At 36.2% G+C, this 25,807-nt stretch overlaps 1 protein-coding gene across 1 annotated transcript in view; it reads right to left on the bottom strand.

The window, feature by feature from the left end:
- The window catches only part of LOC138696222 (mast/stem cell growth factor receptor-related protein Kit-like), a 222,736-nt gene that overhangs the window by 145,374 nt on the left and 51,555 nt on the right, over nt 1-25,807 (bottom strand). The window contains exons 4-5 of the mRNA XM_069820880.1: nt 20,355-20,496; nt 6,723-6,829 (exon numbers count right to left, since the gene is read on the bottom strand). Coding sequence (XP_069676981.1) covers nt 6,723-6,829; nt 20,355-20,496 — 249 coding nt within the window. The remainder of the gene's footprint in view (nt 1-6,722; nt 6,830-20,354; nt 20,497-25,807) is intronic.

Raw genomic sequence — 25,807 nt, 5'->3', positions numbered from 1 at the left:
TGATATATTTTTTGTGTTCTTGTGTTTGTGTTGTATTCTTCTGTTTTTTGTGTTGTAAGACAAAACAAAACCACAATTGATTGGTAATATCGACATTGTGACGACCAAGACACTACTTAAGAAGGAAGAGAGAAAAGCGAAGAACCCCATTCACCATCGATCCGAAGAAGTGCAACTTCGATTCCGAGGAAGAGAAAAAAAAAACAGACATCAGTTACAAGCTTTGAGTCTTCGCCTTCGCACCACTCGAAACAGCAGTTAAGCAGTGCGGATTCTGACTTCGAATCGAAGCCTTCTGCTGCTCTACCAAAATTATCTTCAGCAGCCTTCAGGACAGACACCTTGAGGAGAGATGTGACTCTAATTGCGACTGCTACGCTACAAGATGCGGGAATAATATCTACTATAATACATAAGAGTAAAGTTACGAGAGAAATTAAGAAGCTTGGACATAAAATTCAGAAAGAAGAAACACCTAACAATAAGTTCATTCGACTAGTAGATTTTGATGGTCGAAAGAACAATACACTAACACAGGAGAAAAAGAACGACCGATTATATCGCCAAGAAAAAGAATAGGAGTATACAACTTTATTAGCAGAACAACATTCAAACTATATTGGATACGTCTGCCCTTCCTCTGGACATGAACACCAGATTGGAAGATTTGTGCTTCAATTTTTAAAGGCAAGTAAATTTGATATATCCCGCCTAGCAGCACTTGGTTCTGAAGGAGCCCCTACAAATACAGGAATAAAGAACGGATCGATGGTGTGCATCGAAAAGAAAATCGGCAGGCCTCTCTAACAATTAATTTGTCTTCTCCATGCAAATGAACCTCCACTCCGCCATCTAATGAAACATTTCGTTGGTATCACTACAGGTCCAGGAACACGTTCTGGATCTATCAGAGAAGAGTTACTCCATTATGAGACAAAATTAATGGCGAATTTCAGAGCCTGGATCAACAAAATTAACATGGAACGAATCACCGATCTTAGTATTGACCAGGAGTACCTTCTGGAGATCTGCCAAGTCGTTCATTCTGGCCATTGTTCGATAGAGGTTGAAAGGAAGAAACCAGGGCCAGTGGTTCAATCTCGGTGGCTTACAACTGCTTGTAGAATCCTCCCCGCTTCTATAACAGCTGTAGGAATCCTTCACAGAATTTAGTGTGCATAGCTGAATGTCATGAAAGTATATCCTCCCATACAGTTCCGTATTAAATAACGTTCATCATGTAGTGAAGGGGCCAAACATCTGTGGCGGTTAATCCAATTTATATCTCCCCCTTTCTCAAGAAATCAAGAAGATTGTTGATCCCGTAATCAGTGTAAATGCCTACTTCTTCCATCTAGAAAATGTAATATTCGCTATGATTACAAACAGAAAGAACAATAGAACTTTGAAGCTGATGATTACAATTCAGTGATTGACTGGAATGCTATTAATCTGACTGAGCCACTCCTCTCTATACACCTGAGCGATGAAGACATAGAGCAAAATATAACGACAGCCACAATGCCAGGGACAGAAGTTACAGATCTGCCATGTCACACACTGGCCGTTGAAATATGTATGAAAGTAGAATTGCCATGCTCCGGAATGAAGTCTGACTATGCAATGTAAATCAAACATTTGACACCGCAGTAGCCTATACTACTAAGGGTGGGTGGAGAGATGGGCTCGAAGTGCAGCCGCTACCTCCTAGTGAGCCCGGATTATTTCTGAGTGTAAATTTAAAGATATAAGCGAAGAGCTGTACTACAAAGCAAAATGAAAACACACATAAAGCATTAGGGTCGCGAAAATTTAGAGTTGATGCGGAGACACAGGATATTGTCGAATTACTATTTTCTTTTTTTCCTGCGCTCTTTCTGTCACAAGTCTTAACTTTTCCGCACCAGTCACCTCCATTTTTTTTTTAATTTTTTTTCGATACACCCTAGTGTACCTGTTTGGGGCAGAAACATGGGCATTACGACGAAGTGAAGGGAAATGACTAGAAGCATTTGAAATGTGGATATAGAGAGAAATGGAGCGTGTGAAATGGACAGAGTAAGAAACGAAGCTGCGCTAGAAAGAATGAATGAAGAAATTTAATAATAATGCTGAAACTAATCAGGAAGAGAAAAAATAATTGGCTGGGTCACTAGCTAAGAAGAAACTAACTACTGAAGGATGCACTGGAAAGAATGGTGAACGAAAGAAAAGTTCGGGACAGAAGAAGATATAAGATAATAGATAACATTAAAATGCATGGATAGTATGCCAAGACTAAGAGGAAAGCGGAAAATAGGAAAGATTGAAGAATGGTGAATTTACAGTGAATGACCTCCCCTTGAGCAGAACACTATGAATGAATGAATTAATTAATTAATTAAAAAAGAATAATATTGATTCATGTGAACAACATAAATGGAATATAGGCCTATTAAATAGGTCCATTTCAGCATAAATTGATTCACTATAGAACATAAAACAGTAAATCGATTATACCGGTAGACTATTCTATTGTTCCTGAAAATTATTTTTTGAAAGCTATACAAATAAAAGTAATGGGAGAACCTATGTGTGGGTCAGACAACTTTTTATTAATAACAAAAATTATTTTTCCTTTTAGGAGAATCTCTCTGCAGGGACAGGGAAAGAAAGGTGAACAACATGAAATATCCAATTAAGACGAGCTAGCACTTGAACCGAATAGACAGCTAAGCTCAGTGGAAGTAATAGAATTGTACTGATTTAACAGATTATTCCTTCGATAGAGTAGATTTCTTTGTCGGAAAGAATTACATGATAAAAATTTGCCGATTTCTAAAGTAGTTTTTTTCTTCTCTCACACAACGAATTTATTTCCCTCACTCATAATGAAATTCACAAATGTTTCGCAAGCCTTTCGGGCAAAAAATGCTGTCCCCTAAATTCTGCCACTCCGGGGAAAATGCCCCGGTCTGCCTATTGGTAAATATGGACCTGGTTGTGCAATGAGTTTACGGAAGGAGTTGCCGTCGGATGCGAGAGGTTCTCAAGTCGGCAGCTTCCTGTGCAAGGAATTGCGAACCGATAGCTTTAAAAGATTCTTACATTACTGACGTCCTAAGTTTGTAATGGGAAAGAAAATGTTGCTTAATGTTGCGGATATAAAAACGAACGGTACGCTTCCAAACTCAGTTGGATAGGAGGCAATTTACATACCTCTGCTTATCTAAACAGGAGACAATTTATTTAACTTTTTGACCTGGGGAGGCAATTTACCGTTTCCGGAGGTTGCTTACATAGTTACCTGAAGTTCACTGAAGGACACGTCACGTCACTGCTACGTGTATATGGCATCCATTGCTTTACAGCAACTGTTACACGATTCAAGATGTTAGAGTTAGCTCTAGAGCAGGATTCGTAAAATCCTACTTTTTGTGTCGAATAGGTAGGCTACTTAACTATCACAGCTCCTATATTACTAATTTATCAAACAGACACCTTCGTCTATGCATTAACTACTGTAAGTTGGTAAAGCGAGTATATACAGACACCAAAAGTGAGATTTAACCCCTCCGTAGGTGGAGTTTATTTTTTGAAAATCACTAGAATATTTATTTTTCCCTCATATGCTTATCAAAGGTTCCGGTCTAGGAATAAAAGAATTGAACCTTCTTATGCCTAGGATATGAACATGAGTGGGCAACTCGTGCTCCCAAAGTGTCAACACAACCTCAGTGGAGGTAGAACGGACTCTGTACTAGCTTCAGTGTCTGTATGCGGTTCTTGCAACACGCAAGTTCGCTCGCGTCTACAACAAGTGGCGGCTCGTTTTAAGTGAAAAACAATATAATTTCCAGATTATTTCCCTTTAGTGATGAGTCGAAAGGGAGAGTTCTAGTTATTAATAATGGAGGTAAAGCTTGTATTATGTTCTATTATACTTTCTTACGCATCACATGTTATTTATAATGGAGGTTTTTTTAAAGAAATACTGCCTGGATATGCTTCAGAACAGCTAAAGATAAAAATGGATATCAACAAGGTGAGACTGATATCAAATATCGTTAGCACGTTGTACATGCGAGTTATAGAACTGCACGACATATGATCGACTAGCTAAGAGCATTTATGGACAAATTTTAAATGTGGCTGTATCATGTAGGACATAGACAACTTCACTTTCTTTGACTATAAACTATCTTGAAGAGTGATAAGAAAGTCTTCTTATCAAATATAAGATCCTACTTCAAGACCTACAGCAGAATTTACTGGTAAGTTTGGAGAAACAGTGACAATTGACAAGGAATCGAGATTTTTCTAATTTACTAATTTACAAAGCTAGGAAATAATATAATTTTGTTATGTGTGTTTAGGTACAGTCTGTCTAAAATTACTATAATTATTGTATCATGCATCATTCTGAAATTCAAATCATGGAGTAGATATCACGACCACCTGCATGAGCCGCTAGAGCGCACCATGGCAGTGAACTGCTTTTGCAACGAAACTACAAATAAGTTGTAACTGCTCCGGCTGGCTTTATCTATCTTTCTCTCTTTAAAGGTTTTTTAGCACTTTGAGAGCACGAGTTGCCAATCCATGGGTATGAAGACATACCTCTCATGGAAAGCATAATTAACAATTCTATGTTTGATCTTCACAGACCGCTGAGATTACTTTGTGGTAGCATGTTTACCTCCAGACTGGCCGGCTCGGATTTGATTCCCAGCGATGTCAAAGATTTTTGTGTAAAATTTCTACCTTGGGACTAGGAGGAGTCACGGTGCACAACCTCTAGTCCAGTGGTGTCAACGAGAGCGCAAACGTGGCCATGGCCCGTATGCGCTGATCAGAGCACGAAAGGCACGCAGGTACAAGTCACTGGTGAACAGAAGGGTTGTACATTACACATTGATGAAGAAGTCGTTCAGTAAGTTTCAGGCTGACAAGACTCTGAACTTCTTGTGTAAATGAAAGATGAGGTTGGTTTATGGAAATTATTTAGTTATAAAGACAAGCAGTGTCGAACGCCTGAAATTATTAGTTCATCTACAGAATGATATAATATTCAAATTAGTTTGTTATTATTGATATTAAATAGTAGTAAATGTATGTAAAGATATATTGTAGAGCTTCTTCCTCACAGTATTGTATTTATGTTTACAGAATAAAATACAAACAAAAGCGTATGCTGCTAATGGCATAAATTCGTTAAATGTCAGTTAGGAGTTGTGTCTATAAATTGTCCAGATTTTCGTACATAAATTCTTAGTTTGATGATTCTTACTATTACGATATTGTTCTGTCCAGGTATTTTGAATTATGTGAATATTTATCAGAATTCATAATAGAAAAACAGAGACAGTCCAGAACTAGTTGACTCTACATGGATCGAGGAACATAACTTTGTCAAGGATATATTAGAGCATCTGAACGTTTTGAATTTGAGATCGCAAGGAAAGAATCAATTAATTTGTATCGACAGATATTATTAAAAGCTTTCAGATGAAGATTTCATTGTGGATGTCGCAGATCTCACAGCACAATTTTTATAATTTCAACGCCTTCAGTCATTGACCTCCTGTTCAACAGTGTAAAATACTGTAATGTTTTTAAAAATCTCTGGGAAGAGTTCCATAGGCGATTTAAAGATATTGACCTACTCCAGCTCAAGTTGCATTTTTGTGTCGGCAAAAAATCAGAAAAAAAAACACCTCTAAATTACGCGAGAAGTCAGGAATTTAAATTTGTTTCTAGAAGTGTGATGATGCTCATATAAGTAGTACATGATTATGAACAGTTCATCATCATCATCATCATCAATAACTTAAACGTTTAGGCCGATGGCCTGTTCCGCCGTTAATAACAATAATTAGGCTAAGGCTAATTATAGGCCTCATTATGTAAAACTGCTTATGTTAAAGAGAAGCTATGTTTATTATTTGTTTTATCCTACTATTTTATAATTAATTGCATTTATTAGAGAGATACATGTTGCAAAATTTGCTTTTATTTCTTGTTTTCTTGTATGAGTGTAACACATTATCTATTACTTAAGAGCAGTTTAATTCATCTTGCAGTGATAGGCAAATAGAGTTAATTTTGCTCACCCCTTCTTGTTCACCGCTACTGCTTGTAGAACAGATTCATTGGAACCCGAGAGGCCATGGGAGTACGTAGCGTCTTTCGCGTGCCCTGACCTTGACATCCCTGCTCTAGTCGCTAGATTGTGCATCGATATGCCTGGGTTAAATCCCAAATCTCTCCGCAGTGCATATGTCACTGTTGATAATGATTCATCCGTCGGACGGAGACGTTAAGCCTGGTGGCCCTCTTGGTGCTATTCGACAGAAGTAAGCTACATGCCGGCACCCGGTTTCCCTTCCTTCCTTATCTTCATCACCACCACCACTCATTCCCTACGCTATACTTACACGAACACTCACACACACACGCACTCACCCTAGTAAACTATACATAACTCTCCACAAATACACATCATGCACAACGTGGCCTGCCGAAGTGATGTACTAGTTAAAAATGGGTCACAGTCCTGCCATGTAGCTATTTGCAATATGTGGAACCTGAATCACGTAATTGATGTGAGTAGGCATTGGATACACACAATGTTGTCTCCCGAATATGCATTGTTCAGTGTTTAACAATTGGTACTCCTAAGTAATGTGTCTATTGTTTCTTCTTCCGTAAAATCCAAATCAATAAATACTGCATGTACTAACCATTCCATCACGATCGGTGTAGTTCTGTGTGAAACACCAACTAACAGGAAATTCTTGCTCACAGGAGAAGACCATTGTAGTACCTGGATTTGTTTGTCTTTCATATTCTGAAACAGTACATAAGAAAAAATACAATCTATTTATTTAATTCTTATTCCTTATAAACAATTATTTCATTTTTTTCTTCTATCCAGTTTTCATTCTTGGTCACACCCGACCTCAAGCATCTTGCTTTTTCGGGTGTGACCCAGTTACATTGTATTTATACAATAAATTGTAATTTGTAGGCTATTTTACTATGGGATTGTTAATCAATTTCGAATTTTGAAGAATATTCATGTACAAGTATTACAATAATATTGTAAAATATTTGTTATTGTATGTAATTCTTGCTTGCAATAAAATCTTTGTAAAAATCTTTGTAAATTACGACAGTATAACGAAATGGCAATCAGAATGGAAAAAGAAACCAACAATGTGATGTAAAACTTCTCTACTGTATGTCCCTAAAATTCAGAAAAAAAAAAACAGAATTATCATAAATAACTGTGTCGGAAAGAAGATGCCAAATGATAGTTGATGAGATCTCACTCATCCGGTATCGAAGCCTGTTTGGGATAAGTTACCTGGTCGATGTTTTTTCCAGAAGTTTTCGTCAACCCTTCAAGTAAATAATAGGTAACTTCGAAGTTTGGTCCTTGGGCTCATTTAGGCGGCATAATTCATTATCATCACTAGATATAGAAAGAAACAAGAAACTGCCCTGTCTGTCATTCATTTCCTGATCGGTGTCGGGATGACAATATGATCGTTAATTTAATTATTAGACTGCCAACGATTATTCCAGTCAAATACTTTATAAGAAAAAGAAGAAGAAGAAGAAATTTAATTTTCTTTTTATATTAAACGTCACCACGAAACCATCAAGGCGATAGGAGTGAAACAAAATGCAACCCGTCTTTCGTTTTGCAACACAAAGTTTCTCTTGTTCCTCGCGTAAAACCAAACGCCTCAGGTACTGGTTTACAGGGAGCACAGAGGATATAGGGTCAACACTAGCATCACAGTATGGAAACTTTGTCATATTTCCTGTCAGACGGACATGCACGCGCATACATCTAGTGATCCAAGCGGCAGATAACTAACACTACTGAAAAAGTCACCTGTTCATAGTCATGTTATGGTGATGATTAGACGTCTTGTAACGTTGGGGACCGATAGGACGGTGGTTTCAAGTTGACTATCCGTTCATCAGTCTGTACTCTAGCATGCATAAATAGTGTACCTGCTGAATACTCCGTTCGCCAGTCACTATCGCAGCATGCATGAACAGTGCATCTTCTGAATAATTATGTCGCAGGTTGAAGGTTTTCAGGCGCATATTTTTGCAGCGGAATTTGATAAGTATTTTGAAATTAATTATGAGAACATTACATGTAAATTATGTAGGCCTAATACATACAAGCGATATTATATACAGAGACATTGCAGCACAAGAAAAGATAGGAGGAAACTCAAACCCATGAATAATTCTATGATAATTCTTCTGCACATAACGAAAGGTACGTAAAAATATATCTTTGTAATGCTATATAGCGGGGGCCTATATTTACTTTTAGAGCTGTCCAGACTTATTTATGTGCACCTTGTTATTCGCGTAATCGATCGCAGAACCAAGTCAACGTCCTCGTACTACTGGGTGTTCATTTCAAAGTTTGTCATGAAGTCACTGTTGATGAGTCAGCGATTTGAAGCGAGTTTCAGCTTTTATGTCACAGAAGTTACCTATTAATCAAGGCGTTCAATCTGAACTTGAGAACGTGTGCGGTATAACTTGAACGTCGTAGCAACAGATGACGGTCTGTACGGTCTGTGTGCTACCATAACCTCTTTCGAACTGTTTTGCGCGGCTAAGTCGTACGCAAGGTATTTGTTATCATCGGTTGCGTACCACAACATTCCACAACATAAATCAAATGCTCTGTGTCCATGTTGACCGTCGAACTTAATGTCAACAAATACGTAAGTAATCGTCTTAACCCTCTCCCCATATCTCGACAGTAAGAAAAAACTCATCTCAGTACATGTTTCGAAACAGTTCATATTCCTGCCACTACCGGCGTTACCGTACGTATCGGTAAGTACTCTTTAGAATGAACGCTGTACTTTCTAGGCAACTTCTCTGGCATATAGGTAATACACCTCTGCGGAAGTATAGGAAGATTGAATTCTCTAGGCTCATCGGCTAGCCACATGACGACATACAGCGAACCATGACACACTTTGAACTGAACACTCAGTAGCTCACGTCCCTGGCCTCTGTATCATGCTGCAGTCAGTCGGTCCCCATTACAAGCCTAGTGATCAGTTTCTTTGTACAAATAAAGATATAAGATCAACCAAACGTGCTATATTCTTTCTCGATGAATCATGGATAAATGTGAACATGACAAAAGATAAACTACGGACAATTATTAGTGATGATGACCCAGTTCCGCGTGCGTCGATTGGTGAAGCTTCCAGGGTTATAGTACGCCATGCATATTTTTTTCTGAGAAAACTATAAACTTTCACCAATATGGTATTACACTTTTTTTTCTTAGATACAACAGGAGCTATTCGCTCTGAAAATCTGCAAGCTTATTTCATTTCTACCTTATATGTGTGATGATTGACCAAGTCCGTCCGACAGGTAGCTTGGGTGGCATTCACAAATCCAATGCTGACAGACGGGTCATACTACCTCATCCCCTGATAGAGCCAGGTTCCGTTTCGCGGCCGTGTAGCCTGAAAAGCAGGCTTCGTATTTCAGCTACCTATAAACTCGAATGAAGTTGCCTGATTCGAAGTATATGTGACGTCACAGAGCAGGTACAGGTACGTTCGTATACAAAATAGTTACGCATCCTCTGCCCCCTTCCTCTAGAAAGTCAAAACTGGGCCGCAGTCATAGTGAGTAGTCTTATCGATCACTGCTCTTACTAGTCGTATTATTTAAATAACTACATCTTTGTGGCTGATTGAAGATTCATTGCTGAGGTAAAATGCCTTAGGTAAGACGTTCAAGCGTGTAATATTGCAGGGCATAGTTGAGGATATTTCAACTAATATTTTCAACAACATTACATTGTATAAAATAAACGTAAAAGTGATAAAAGCAGTGCACTGAAAAACACTGCAATGCCAAAAGACACGAAAAGCGTGTTGAACGTAATCCAAAAGAACCAGGACCATCAAAATCTGAAAATTACGAACATATTAACTCGACGTTTAGCATGGATTTGTGTACCAGTGCCAACATCAATTAATATATTAAATAATCTACATTTTAGGGAATTTCTGGAAAAGTACATAGAAAATTAGTGGATTTTCAGCGATGAGCGACATGCAACATCCTAATGAAGTACGAAAAAATATCAGACAAAAGAAATATCTTGTACTACATCATGCACCAATAACTCACGTGCTATTGAGAGAATTTCTTGCAATATAAAATAATAACTCACGTGTTATTGAAAGAATTTCTTGCAATATAAAATAATGTTACATATGTTCAAGTTCCGTAACTTCGAATGCACGTTATTATCCATTGCAAAGATCACGACGAAAATGAACATTACGGCTCAAGCATGTGTTTACTAGTATATGTACTATACTAAGTATAGCTTCAGAATATCGAGAGTTGACTGTACTCCAAGAACACGCAGCGACCACCTGTTTGTTTATATCCTTATCCGTTGCATTACCTGTGTTCGGCGTACTATATACAGCACCTAATGTGTCTTTAACTTCAGTCTTTAGGTAGCTGGAATATGGAGCCTACTGATAAGGCTTAGGGTCTCGGAGCTCAAAGCCCTTCCTGTCATCGTCAGCTGATAGGTGGGCCATCCTGCCTCAGCCCCTGATAAATCCAGGTCCCGTGGTCATAGAGTAGCCTGGTCCTATATCTGCATCGAAAATTCGTACTACCCCCAAGATTGACCCCAGCCAATTTTTACTATTGAAGGTTTTAAATGAAATGAGAGGCGATGAAGAATCTTGGTGGAATGATAGAGAGAGTAACCCGAGAAAACCATTCTGCAACGTCTGCTTTGTCCACCACGAATTCCATCACGACCTGGCCGGGGATCGAACTCGGGTCGCCTTGTTGGAAGACCAGCGCGCTACCACTGTAGCCACAGACGCGACTACCAGATGAACCACATTCAGTAGTTGACTACTGCTGATACCTCAGGGTTGCCAACTTGACGGAAATTCCGTCAAAACTGACGGAATTTCAACGTAGCGGACGGGAAAAGAATGACTTTGACGGGTGACGGATTTTCTGATGGAAATTATGATTTATATAGTCTTTTGATTTTTTTGCTGCTGTCATTTTATTTGTTTCATTTTGGGGGATTTTACTTTTTCATTGAACTGTGCCGTACCGCGTTAAAGAATCCCCTGTTTCAGATTTCCTCGTAGTAATCAAGTCAGAGGTAAACGAATTAATATTTTAATCAAGATTGGTAATTAAGTTGTGTTAAAATTTGCTTTTTATTTGTATATAGATATAGGCTACTGAGTGGGTATTATTTATTTTATTTTTTCTTTTAATTTTGACGGTTTCTGACAGATTTCCAGGTGTTAGACTGACGGGGAAACAATTTATGTGTTGGCAACACTGTTAAGATATCTTAATCTCCCAGTCAAGCCTTGCCATGTTGCCTTCTCCATGCCCTGTTTCACTTCTCCCTCCCTTCACCACAGAGGGAAGAAATTCTTTCAAACCTTTATCTAAATTTTAATGTAAAGAGAACGTATTATGACGCTACAAAATTTGAGTGGCTTAGTGCCAGAGTTGCCTAAACCACAAATTTTTAGCCGCAGATTTCTGCATAAAATGACTGTAAATTATCATTTATATGTGTGCCAAAGTAAATGTACTAGAAAAATATTAGATTATATTAAATGAGAAATAATTTCCAATTGAGAGCATATAGTTTTAAAAAACGAGGTCTGAATTTAGACTTCAGTAACTTTTTTCAGTGTAATTGTGGCTTAGGCAACTGTGGCACTCATTTAGTCTGTTTCGCGATTGTTGCGAATTTAGACGCTTCTAGCGTACTTTATACCGAAAAAGTATTTTCTTTTTGCACACCACTTGTCTGTTCGATATCTGCTGTGAACAGCCTTTTCTTCTCATTCAATATGTATGAATTAATTTATCTTGGAAATTATATACTGTAATAACATTTAATTAAACAATTTTAGAATATACATACAGTATTTGGAAAACTAACAGTGAACGGCGTTTTGCTTAAACACATTAGAGAGTATTGTCTTGAGTTTTCTTACAAAAGAGCCGCAGCTATGTTCAATTAATTTAAAATATTTTTATATGTTTTTTTAGCAGTTTCCAGAAACTATTTTACAGTGCTTTCTGAATTTATATTTCAGCGCATTTATAACTCCCGTCTCATTTCCGTTGCCCATCCTGAACATAACGCACGAATGTGTCTACTGTATCTATAATACTGCAACTTTTAGAATTACTTTCGCAGATCCCACCTTCTTTTTCCAAACGTAGCTGAAGCAGAGAGGGATAGAGAACTGTGATCGTCACACGAGTAGCTTTTTGTGCCATCAAGTCCGGGTGAACCATGATTAAATATATTTACTAAGAAGTGACCAATAGAGGACATAAAGAATAGAGAGCATGTATAGATGCGCAGAAGACTATTGAAGGGTGTCAACATCAAAGTACAGACGAGTCATATGACTTCGGGATGAAAACAACTGATTACTATTGACTGACATACATCAAGATTTTTAATAGGAAATACTGATTTCCCGATAAATTAATGTATTACGTTGTCCCTATTGTACAGTGAAATTTCACTAATAATTATTACTTAAATTCCCACTATTTGTCCAAAATATATTAAATATTTATTAAACATAATGCCCAGATACTTCGACTTGGTTTAAAAACATTGGCCTGCTTACTTCCCAATATAATTCACCTTTGACTTGTATTAAAAGATTCTCATGTCGTTTCATCATTAAATAATAATCCCAGTTCATAGTATTATTAGTTCTTGTTTGAAACACAAGCTGGTGAATGATGAATGGAAAGGCTGCTAGGAGAAAATAGCCTGATAGGGCAAATCCAGTAGTCACAGTCTAGTACATACAGTCACGAAGCTTTAGTTTCGAGGCTACTAGGAACAATAGACTGTGCCGGTACTATTTCGCATTGGCTGTGATGAGGCGATAGTGGCGATCCTAGTGGTTAGCAACCATCTATGGATAAATATTTCCTACGTATTGACCTTCGTGACTGTATATACTAGACTGTGCAGTGGTGATGCCGCGGCGAGATAGTTGTTTATCTATGGTTGTAGCACTTTCGCGTTCTGATGGTTCAGGTCATTTTCGGTAGATGACGGCACATTATGTTATTCAATCAGTTAAAGCAAACATTGTGAGTGGAGGTTTGAATATTTGCGATGTTTTACGTAAGTGAGTTACAACTGATTTAATGCGACAAGTTTCTTAAATGTAGCGTTAAAGTTTTTTTTTTTTTTTTTTATCTTTCATACAATGCCTGAAATAATTACTTCCTATCGCAGTACCCGCGAAATTACACTACATTAGAAGTTTCTAACATTCTTCCCCTTGACTTCACGTGTTGTTGTCGCCTTGTTCAAAATTCGATATGGCACCTCCAAAGACGTTATATCTCTACCTAAAGTTTGGTAGAGATGGTGCAAGAATTGAGCCGTTCAGAGCAGAAGTGGTGTAAGTCAAAATTAGGTAATGAGGTTTAAAGTGAAAATTATGTAAAATACAACGCAAAGTAGCAATTAATATGTCCTTCGTGCTATCTACTGACTACTAATAATTTAAATAAATTGAATATTAATTGCTACTTTGCGCTGTATTTTCCAGAATGTTTACTTTAACCCTCATTACCCATTTTTGACTTACACCACTTCTGCTCTGAACGGCTCTTTATTAAAGGGATAGATGCCGCAGTATAAAAAATTGAATATATATATTTGTAAATTCATAAATATATCTACCTTGAAGTTTACTCAATAAATCTCTTTATTATTTTCTATCTCTACTAAGTTGATCAGTATTTATAAAAAATGGTGATGCTTTTTTTGTATACAAATTTGAGTACATTACAACACAAAATGCCTGCTGAATATAAAAGAAAGACGAATGTGAATAGGGGTCAGTGGAGTGAGGAGAAACATTCGTCCAGAAGCTCAAATCAAGAAAAGACTGTCCCTGAAATTTCAAGAAATGATTTAGTGCTGGAGGAATTACGTACTTGCTTACAATAAACAATGATGATTGGATCGAGCGTATAGATCAGGCCAAAACCCTGCTCATTGTGCACTTGTCTCTGTGCGATGTGCAGTTTCTATTCCAATACCTGGAGGGAGTGAATCGGCTTGGAGAGGAAAGCGACAGGGCTGTACATTACCTGCAGTAGCAGAACAGCTTTGATTTCAGTAACACAGATGAGTACGGGTGCTCATTGAGCTATGACTGTGAATGCGTTATGAAAAATAAAGTGAGGAGTCCACAGATATAACGAAGAAGAGAAACCACAAATCATATAACATAATTGTTATAATGTTTTCCTCAGCCAACAGAAATTATTTTATAATGAATGGCTTTCATCATCTCATGTGGACCTAATAGTGATGTGAGAATTTAGATCAGATTAGTCAAGTTCTCAAAATATGATATTCGCCAGTTCTTATTTCTTAATCAATATTATCACGGCAAAACAAACGTGACAATAGCGTTGTTTTGGAGTCTGTACTAACATAGCCATCAAAGGTTAGACGACTTATACTTTCATTTGATAAGCTGATAAGTGATGAGAATATTGAGTGACGAATACATGTGATGGTCTTGAGGTTGTAAGGTAAGGAAGAAAGCAACTACTTGTAAGGCGGAAGAATTTTCTGGAAAAATAAATAATGGCGAATTTTCCATCTCACGTTACTATATTATGTTAATATACTTACGTTAATAAATCATTAAACCTGACATAAAGAAACTATCCTCGCTTCACAGCTTGTGAACTACTCTTTCAACTCATTTCAGTAACGCTCCCAACATACCCGGGAGAGACGCCTCGAATCCAGTTTTTAAAATTGTTCTTATATACACGAAATTTTAATTGCTACATCTGTTCTGCGTATATAATATGAAAACCCATATATTAAATATATTACTTTAGAATTTCCATCCGTCTTGAGTCTTTTGGAGAGAAGTTATAAACATAATTTTAAAAAGTGTGGCGTCACTACCGGATTTGCCCTATGTCATTAGAGTCCTGCTTTTGGTTACTCTGAGTACTACAAGTTAGGTGTACATGGATCATCCTACTATAGCTTCGCTCTGCGAGTCAGGCCTTGTCCTCGCTCCGTTTCCTGTGTTTACATCTGTTTATTCGTGTGACTTACTGTGTAGGCGCTGAACACTGAGACTACTCACGTACAAAATATACTGTTACGTGGATTTAATATTTATTTGAAGCCACCTTATGGACAACAGGAGATGATTCTCAAAATAAGTAAAACGCATCTAGATTGTAGATACATTCTTTTTCATAATACATTTTTATCTAAAAATAAAAACCAATGCTCATTATTTTCCCCCTATTTATACGGTTATGAATATTTGAATCGCACTTTTTAAAAGAAATACGAGTAGATACGTATATTTTATCAAAGTGAAAATGAGTTTAGAAGTGCATTAATATGAGAAGTTATTGAAAGGATTGAAATTTGAATATGTATAATTGAAAATGAAATATATAAGCTATATTATTTCGTCTCTGATGTTCCAACTTTCGTTAATTTAGAAATGATTGTATTACAATTTCTAATGCCAGATTGTAGAAATTATATTAGGAATACGTATTTGTTTTACACGTTAACGTTTTAACTGGACCCAGCCTATGTGTGTATAGTTAAATAAATAGATAGATAAATAGATAAATAAAATAAATAAATAAAGTAAATAAGTAAATAAATAAATAAAATAAATAATTAAATAAATAAATAAATTCATAAATAAATAAACAAAAAACAAGTAAATAAATAAATGATGGAAATTACATTAATACAATAAATCACATTAAAAACAAACTCATTTATACTGACTTCTTGCTTCTTGTTTTGTTTCGGCATGTTGACTGCCTTACTGAACAGCAGACCTGAACTGTGTGTCTCAGGTTCAACGCCACTGATTCTCAGCTACACTGTTGCGGGTTGCTTGATGACTCTAGGTAACCAAACGCAGGTCTCTAGTAATTATAAAATGAACGGTTCTACGTGCTTTATAATTGTTTTTATATTGATATGGACTTTTAAAAATAATATAATTCTGGGCGTGAATGACGCCTCATTAAATCGGTTCTGATAATTTTGCCGGGTGAATAAAAGAAGAATATGATTTTTAAACAAATTGAAACAATCATAAACAAATTATTGGCTTTACTAGTTCATGATTAAATGTCAAAAGAAAGCAGCTTTATGTATATTACTAACATATGAATATATTTGCTAATATGGAACGCTTCTAAGTAATTCATGACCGATTTTAGGTCTGAAACATAACAAAAAATACTTACGGGATTACTTGAGAAAGAGAATTCACTCAGAAAAAAGCATTCGTATAATAAAAAATGTAACAAATATGAAATGTATTGCCGGAAATGGTATATTATGTGAAACTAGTTTATAATATTATACTTTATTTCATGAATCAGTGTTTAAGAAAAGAACGAAGCGAGTTTCCTAAATTTGGAAAATGCAATAGCTGTATAACATTATACACGTGTTTCACACGTTATTTTTATATAACAACAATATAAAACAATTAATAAAGAAGTAACATAATATATCACTTCGGAATGTGTATTATATGTTTTTCTCGTGTTAAATTCTATCGTACCTGGTTAACATGTTTCGGTCTTGTATGGGCCTTCTTCAGAACTGGTTTTTGCTGGTCTTGGCGCCTTTTGTTTTGTTTCCTGTGGGGGTGTGTTTGTATAGTGTAATGTGGAGTCAAAGAGTGTGTGTGTATATCCGAAACAAGTTAACCGGGTACGATAGAATTTAACACGAGAAAAACATATAATACACATTCCGAAGTGATATAGTGTTAAAAGTTGTGTAATCAAGATGTTTAATATATCAAATTTGTAATAATGGGTAGTTTGATATCATGGCCTATAAAGAATGAGTTACCAGCGAGTAGCGTTTGGAACTCGCACTCGAGAGGTCTCGAGTTCTGACTGGGTTTTTTATGGTTTCTCTCAGTCACAAAGCCAAATGCCGCATTGGACATTTACATACCATGATTCAATGACCAATATCATAAACATTAATCAAACATCTAAAATCAGTTACATGAACACAAGCCATCTACAACACACAATAGAAACAGGAACTCAACAACAGAACAACAGTCTACTGGTATAAACACAGATCCTAAACACGCGATTTACCGCAGAATGATGTTAAAGCGTGTATAAATAAATTTAATAAAAAATTAGTTGCTATGGCAGCAGTGAAGTATTCAAATTTTTTGCACGAAAAGTCGTTTAATATTCATTTCATGGCACAATGTACACTGTCATAATAGAAGTCATTGCGTTTTACTTGGCACGGTATTATTTTAGGCTCTGGTAGGTACGATAATGTGGCATATTGAGGACGACTTTGATTAACAATAAAGACTGTTTATAATGCTGGTGTTCGAAAAGATAGTTTCTGACATGTAAAATTCTTGTGAAATGATTACGAAAATCTTATAAACAAGATAAATTATTACTATGACATATTAATCCATATGCCACATTATATTTATTCACTGAAATTGTGAGGTAATTTTAGATTTATTGCTAATATACAAATAAGAATGTTGCAAAAAAGTCCTACATTTCGGATGAATTCTACCCTATTATTTAAAATTAAATTAAAGTGAATGTCAGTTTTTTTTTTTTTTTTTTTTTTTTTTTTTTTTTTTTGCTGAAAGTTCACGAGGAACATAAATAACTTTCGGAGCCTTGAAACATTTAATGGAGTTTCTCGTGACTTAAGGTAAATGCTCCTAAGATTGCGCACTTAGTGGATTTGTGTCCTTAGATACTCATTTTTGAGACTCATATAAAAACTATATTTATGAAACGAAACTTCTGAATCTTAAGATCACAATAATACGAAAAAGTTACAAAAATGAAATATTTGTTCTTTGCAAAAATACTTCTTTGAAAAGTTGTGAACGCGCAATCTTACAGGCACTGTCCTTTAAGACTGCACACGCTGTCCTTTAAGAATGCGTGTCAACACATGTCACATTTAAGAAGTACAACGCCTTCGTAGCTTGAACAATATTCATGCCACCACTGTTTGCACCGACTACACTGCACCTAGTCCTCAGAAATTGGTTCTTCATAGGTTTCGTCACATTCAGGACAGAAAATTGTTCCTTCTGGAACTGTCCGATGTGATGAAGTTGACGCTGATGGATTGCAGTAATTGAAACTCTTTCCGCATTGTTTAATGTTGCACGACTTTTTTGTTGTAGCTGAAGAATCACTAGAATTGGTCTTTTTGCATGGTTTCTTGTTGCTACAAGTTTCAATTGTTTCTAGAAGTGAGTTCTTGTACGGAGAGGAACAGAAAATCTCAGATTTTTGTTTAAATTCGTTTCCTTTTCTTTGACACTGTTGTGTCTGGTAACGAAGAGATCCTGGTGAAAGTAATGCCTGTTCAATAATCTCAGGTTGAACTATTAAGAAAATTTATCTCCATTTTCGTATGCTTTTACCATTTTCAATTATTGTTCGACTTTTCTCTAAAATTTTTTGGGTAAATATTAATTTTCTGTCTGATTTCCTAACATACGACGAAGTCATGACACACGTGGGTAGAAAGCTGCAAGAAATAATATTTCATTTTTATGAGACGATGTGCCTCTAAGATTGTGCGCAATCTTAAAGGATTCTACATAGTTCTGTATTGTAGTCAATAAATGGCAGGAGTGTTTACTTAGACAAACAAGGAAAAGTGCATAACGTAGCTTATGTATTTGTCTAGCAACATTAATACATGCATGCAGGTTTGCGCCATTGGAATTGTTAAATAAACTTAACCTTCTTCATATGCAAATTTATAAGAGAATCTGGGTAAAGTCAATTTTTACCTAAGAAACCTTTATAAATCCACTTCCACATAAACACTTTACACCATAGAGCTATACCTCACAAGTAACTTCTCTCGACGGAACGGCGGGAATCAATAATGCTGCCAACTATAAAAATATAACACTGAGCAATCTTAGAGGCTGCGCAGTTTTAGGTACCTTTATCTTACTTCTGTCAGCAGGCATTTTCTACTCTTTCGTGTAACAAAACTGTTAAAAGAAACCGAGTGAATGCAACGACAGACTTGAGATTGAAGATAACTAACACTACTCCCAAAAATGAAGCCATTTTGAATACAAAATTCGTTCTTACATTAGCATTGAAGCTTTAAGATGTGGAACAACCCAAGAGTTATGCAATTATTTGGCAAGATGAGGTCGAGAATTCTGCATAGGTTATCTAACATTTGCCCTACTGTTAGGGAAAACGTCGGAAAAATACAAACAATTTGAACAGCGCAGCTCTGGATCAGCAGGTAAGCGAGTCTGTCGACTGGACTATGCTGGTGGCTCTACAAATAATACAAAATACATAGCAAGCAGATTAATTCAATTTACAAGCATAAACGATTCATATGTTGTAAATGCTTTACCCGGATTCTCTTGCATTTCCTTCTTCATTCCACCAACAAGTTTCATAATTAACTTTTCCATTATTGTCTTCATTTCGAAAAATAGGTTACCTATTTCTTTTTTACCGATGACGTATCGTAACAGGTGTTCTTGATAGTTTGTTTATTGGCAATGCTGGTAGATGCTGGACGACTCAGAGATCTATGAAAAAAATGAAAGCCTATAATCCAGAGAGGCAAACTAGATATCTAAGGTACATCTCGAAGGTATGGTAGACCATCGCCCGTGGCATGGTTTTTGGACTTGGCTGGAGAATAATGATTGGTGCGCTGGATAGTGGAGCCGGCTTAACTTAGGAACACAAATGCTATGCACTCATTCCTTTCTTCCTTCCAAGAGACTCTGAGATGTTTTTTTTTTCTTTTTCAAGAGGTTCTGAGACATGTCCTTTCTCCCTTCCAAAGGGTTATGTGACATGTTATTTCTCCTTTGCAACAGGTTCTGAGATGTGTCCTTTATTTCTTCCATGAGACTGTGAGACTTGTTTTTTCTCTCTTCAAAGAAATTTTGAGATATGTCCTTTCTCCCTTCTAAGATGTTCTGGCACTTGTAGGTACTTTCTACCTTCCAGAACGTTTTGAGACATGGTGTTCCTTCCGATTGCTTCGACTTTCACTTTCATTCTTGACCCACCGTTGTTTTATTATTACTCCAATCTTCACACAGATTCTGAATGGTCTTCATGCTTCTAAATGTTTGGTAAATAGAGAACAATTGTAAAACATGTTTACTATAGATAGTGAAAGTTAATTGAATAAAAACTAATGTACTTACTTCTGGTAACTACAGCGAAGGTAGCGTTATGTGTGCCATTAGAGTTTTCTGCTGTCACAGTCAACGTTCCATTGAATTGTACTTCCATCTCATAGCTGAAGTCATAACTGTATTTTATTGTGTAATTTTTGACTTCATATCTCTGAAACAAAATAATATTATATTATTGTAGTTATCGATTATATATTAGGATGGATCGAAAATTTCTTTTTTAGAATATTTATTTTGGATAGGGATAAAAAGTTGCAAATATCATTATATTGAAGCACACGAAAACTTATTCACATAGAATAAATTTTCACCGAAGCGCAATTGACTTAAATCACAGTCTAGTATATACAGTCACGAAGCTCAATACGTAGTAAATATGCATCCATAGATAGTTGCTAACCACTAGGATCGCTACTATCGCCTCATTACAGACAATGCGAAATAATACCTGCACAGTCTATTGTTCCTAGTACCCTTATAAACTCAAGCTTCGTGACTGTATATACTAGACTATGCTTAAAATTTAAATAATTTAAACAAAAACAATGACTTTTAGGTAATGCAGAGTATTTCAAAGAGGACTTTACAACTTTAGAGGGCTATAGAAACGTATTCACATCTTACAAAAATGGTTGTGTCATTTTAAAGAACAATACATCAAGTTTCTATCAAGTAGTTATTTTGGGTTGATGTGACTACCGTTTGTGACATTCAACCTATAGTCAATTTCTTGCCACACACGAGTCAGTAGATCAGGATTTACTTCTGCAACTGCGGCATTAATTCCACTTCTCAGCTCAGCGAGATGGGCAGGTAAAAGAGAAACAAACACTCGATCTTTGACGAGAAGAAGAAACACGAAACTCGAGGGGGTCAGATCTGCTGAGCGAGGTGGCCATGCAGTTGGCCCTGCACGATCAATCAAACTACCTGGAAAACGCCGAACAAGTAGCTCACGAAACTCGAAGCGGTAGTGAGGTGTTGCCCCATCTTTCTGGTAGTAAATGCGCCCATCTTGGTTATCTTCGTCAATCTGCGAAATGAGGAAATTTTCGAGCATATCTTGATACAAAATATCAACTCTGGTGAAATTCGTACTACGGCACTACATGAGTCAAACTTGATGTAACTTATTGTCCTTTAAAATGACATCTGAAGCGATTCTGTAAGATATGTGGATAAATTTCTATAAGATTCTAAAGTTGTAAAGTGCTGCAGTGTAGCAGTTTGTTTTTCTCTACTGCTGTTGTGTATTTGAATTACAAAAACAGAAAAGGTGGCTAAATCGCTAGGGAATTATCTGTTAAGAGAACAAAGGAGATTTTATGAACTCTGAAAAAAATCTCAATAGCTGAAGGGGAATGCAAGCGAGAACCAATGGAGAATGTAGTTTCTATTCTCCGAATATCTATGATTATCAGCAGTTACTACAAAAAAGTAGGAAATGTTTTAGAATTTGATATTATGGTGAGTAAAAGGACAAGTAAGATTCTAGAATTTAAAGTGAATGATGGGAAATTGTTTGATATTGCGGATTGTACGTGTCCAAATTCCACTTTGTGCCACTGTGACAAGAACAACGAAATTTCTCAAATGGAAAAAAAAATAATTTTTTAACAGACCAAAAAATATGTAGAAAAATGGTGATTGCCGCAATCGTGGTTACAACAACAACAACAAATATTGTATCACAAGATTCCGATAACAGACCAAAAAATATGTAGAAAAATGGTGATTGCCGCAATCGTGGTTACAACAACAACAACAACAAATATTGTATCACAAGATTCCGATTTGCGTTGGAAATATTCTTAGAGCCATCAAAGGACAACTGAAGAGAAAATGTACCTCACAAATGAGAAGATCCCTCTCATCATTAGCAAAAGAGAAGGACAGAGTTAACATCACATCAAGAAAAGTTGCAGCCATTACTACTGAAGTTTAGAGAGCCAAAATAAAACGTCTAACATAATTGATAGGTCTAAACAAATACAAAGAGTGTTTGCTAAAATCGAAATTTTAAGTTAAAGAAATTGGCAAATCTAGTGAAGCCCCATTTCATATATGTCGTCAGGAAGAAAGACCTAATCCTTATGATGTCTGGAAGTCACAGGGATATGAAAGTGAGGCGTAGATGTTATTCTAGAATTGAACAACTTGGCAACAAATATCTCGGTCACGCATTTTTAATCGAGCCAGTAACAGCTAACAATATTTCCAGTGCCATTTCCAGCCAAGTAAAAGAGAACAATACAAACTTTTCATATTTAGTAGCTATAGGCTGCGATGACGCTATTGCCAATGTGGAATCTAAAGGAAGAGTGATTCAAGAACTTTAAACCCTCTTAGGAAGTTTTTGCAGTGGTGCACATAGGCCTACTGTACCCATTGTCTTTCTGCGTAATTAAGGATGTCAGTGAGTGAGTGACATGTATCTCATTGCTAGCCACCTCCTCGTGATGATTTCTGGCTTGATGTAGCCTGTAACACAGAATCCATGCCTTAATTTGTAACCATTTCAAACTAGAATTATTTTTCATAATTTTCGGAGATTTATCACCCCGCCACACCCATATCTAAATTTTGATTGGAAAGGGTAGAAATTATGCCAAAGTGTAAGATTAGTAACTTAATGAAAAAAAGGATTATATGTAACAACTGATTTTTATTTTTAATAAAAAAATACTGACTTTTTCAAATTTCATACATGCAACACTAGACACCAAAGGATAATAATGATCATGATCTATTGTTACAGTATTAAATGAACCATAACAACTTCGGGTTACAGTCTATGTCAAGCGGAGGGCCGTCAAATAATTATTTAATAAATGGCAATAATTTTAACATTTTTTTGAAAATGCAGCTAAAAATTTTTATGCCATCCTAACATTATAAATAGGTTGTTACTACATCAAATATCGTTCGTAATCGGCTTATTATAGCACGAGCGCTAATGAAAGCAATGACGTAATATCGGAACGCTTGCTGCCTCGCGCGACGTAACAAGAAATGAAATGCAGGACAGAAGGTAACGTATCATGTATTTCCAATCTTTAACAATTTTGTAACACATTTGTAATATCACATAAATCAGTTCTGTGGTTCAGAGATACTATATTAACAAGTACTAACATTGTAACTCAATTTTTTATGGTTTTAAGTTATCCTAGTTAATATGGTCTTAAATTGTTTCTTTGTCTTCCAGTACTATCATTGTAACTCTAAACCTCCCCAATTGTATGCAAAATCTTATTGTTACTCTACATATCTGTATGCACTAATTTACACTATTATTTCAAAACTTCATTTTCATCTCCTGAAAAATGTAAGAAAGTGAGTGACAATGTTAGTACTTGTTAGGGTCGATTTGTAACATAACCTACGAGGTATGTTTTACTCAATGCCAAGGTCAGGCGTAACTAATCGATACGAGCATATGAAGACAATTTGTCTGCTATGGATCGCGAACTGAATTTCTTTCATAATTTCTTTCCTACAATTTATAATGCTAAGATGCCATGAAGTGTCGTATCCAACTCGTGGATAATCTTATTATGACACTCGTGAAAATTCACTCGTGCCATAATCATCAAGATTACCCACTTGTTGCATAAATAACTATTTTAGAAAATTTAATTTTTGTGTGCTGAAGTAGTGGGACGTAATACAACTTTTTCCCCCCTATCCAAATTTAATTTCCAAAAAAATAAAGCCCATTTTCGATCCCACCTATTATAATATAGTTATATAATCGTACCTAATTATGACTTTCATGCATATACAGGGTGATACAGGACCTCTGCAACAAACTCTGGGGATCGACAGGTCTCGCAATGAGAATCATGTTTCGTTAAAACAACCCATGTTCTCCGATGCCTCATGTAGGAGCTACGCGACATCGAAAATGGAAAAATTTTAATGACAATTACAGTTATTTATGAAACGAAGTATTCATTTATTTCTTAAAGTACCCTTCGGATAGGTTACAAGTGTCCTGTCATTTTGCTGCCCCGTTTGAATGTAGCGCTCTTAGGAACACGCTTCCGCTCCTCATAGAGGATGTACCCTTCACGATGTGAGGGGACATGTGATTCAACATAACGTCCCAACACACTTCAACCTGGTTGTACGAGCACATCTGAACAACATCTACGGGGAGCAATGGATAGGGAGAGCCAGACCTCTTGCATGGTCAGTGTGATCACCCGACTTCACATCCTTAATCTTTTTTTTTTTATTATTTTGGGACGTGAAGTAATACACTACTCGAATTGACACCAGAGAGGAACTGACTATGTGAGTATTAGCTGCTTTTAGCAAATTCGACACAGGCCGATAACCACTGTAATGAATATAATCAGGTTCAGGATAGACACTTTGAACACCTGTAACTTGTCAGCAAACATACTTGAAAAATAATTCATTTCGTAATTAATGTCACTAAACCTGTCTTTGTTTCGATGTCGCTTAGCTCTTAAACGATGCATCGCAGAACATGGGTTGCTTACAAAAGATTATCCTCATTGCGAAATCTGTCGATCCCCAGAGATTGTTGCAGATGTCCTGAATCATTCTGTATAAGAATGACCAAAACATATTTTTATTCTCAACTCTAAATAAAAAAGAGCACGGGTCGATTGCAAAGATAGAAACTTTTTTATTTTCAAATCAATCTAAGAGAAATAAGCTTTGGTCAAATGTAGGTGAGAATAATGATCAATTGAATAGCAATCAAAGTAAAAAGAAACATGATCAAATTATTTCCGTAGCTATAAGACAGTTTATGCAACATTTCATGTTCAATGAAGCGAAATGATTACTGAAGGAAACTAATGTAAAAAAAATTCAGAAGATTAGTCATTTTTTAAAGAAACTAATCTTGCCTAGCTGCCTCCCAAAATTTCAACAAAGCAATTACAGAATTTAGTGTTTCAATAAGCATGTAGAAACACTGCTGCAGCATGGTGAACTGCTTCTATAATTATTAAATTCAATATTTACAGTCACTCAATCCAGGTGCATAGATTTTTTGACTGCTGTAAAGAAATTTTAATTTTTGCTATCACTGCTTGTATCAAGATAGACCTCTAGAGCAATGGTTCCCGAAGTGTGCTCCGTGCATCAACAGTTACCAGGGGATCTGCAATTGATCATATTATGTTAATATTATCAAACTTACCAGTGTATTCGGTCGGTATAATGGGCGACAGATGAGATGAAAAGAAATGTCCACTTCTTTTCGCGTGCTATAGGAATAGAAATAGGGTATCTGCCACATTTGCTCTATACAAGGAGTACGTATCCGAAGACATGATAATGTATAAAAAATAAAAACTGAGTAACAAAAGTGGCAACATGGAGTATTTGAACTTTGACTGCTGGAAAGCAATGTAATTGGCGCGGAAAATCTTATAGACCTGTCGAATTTCTTTATGCTAAACTCGAAGCTAGCCATCTGT

The sequence above is a fragment of the Periplaneta americana genome, chromosome 3 (assembly GCF_040183065.1).
Source record: "Periplaneta americana isolate PAMFEO1 chromosome 3, P.americana_PAMFEO1_priV1, whole genome shotgun sequence".
Lineage (NCBI taxonomy): Eukaryota > Metazoa > Arthropoda > Insecta > Blattodea > Blattidae > Periplaneta > Periplaneta americana.
The sequence above is the reverse complement of the archived record's forward strand: the minus strand, read 5'-3'. Positions and strand labels throughout refer to the sequence as shown.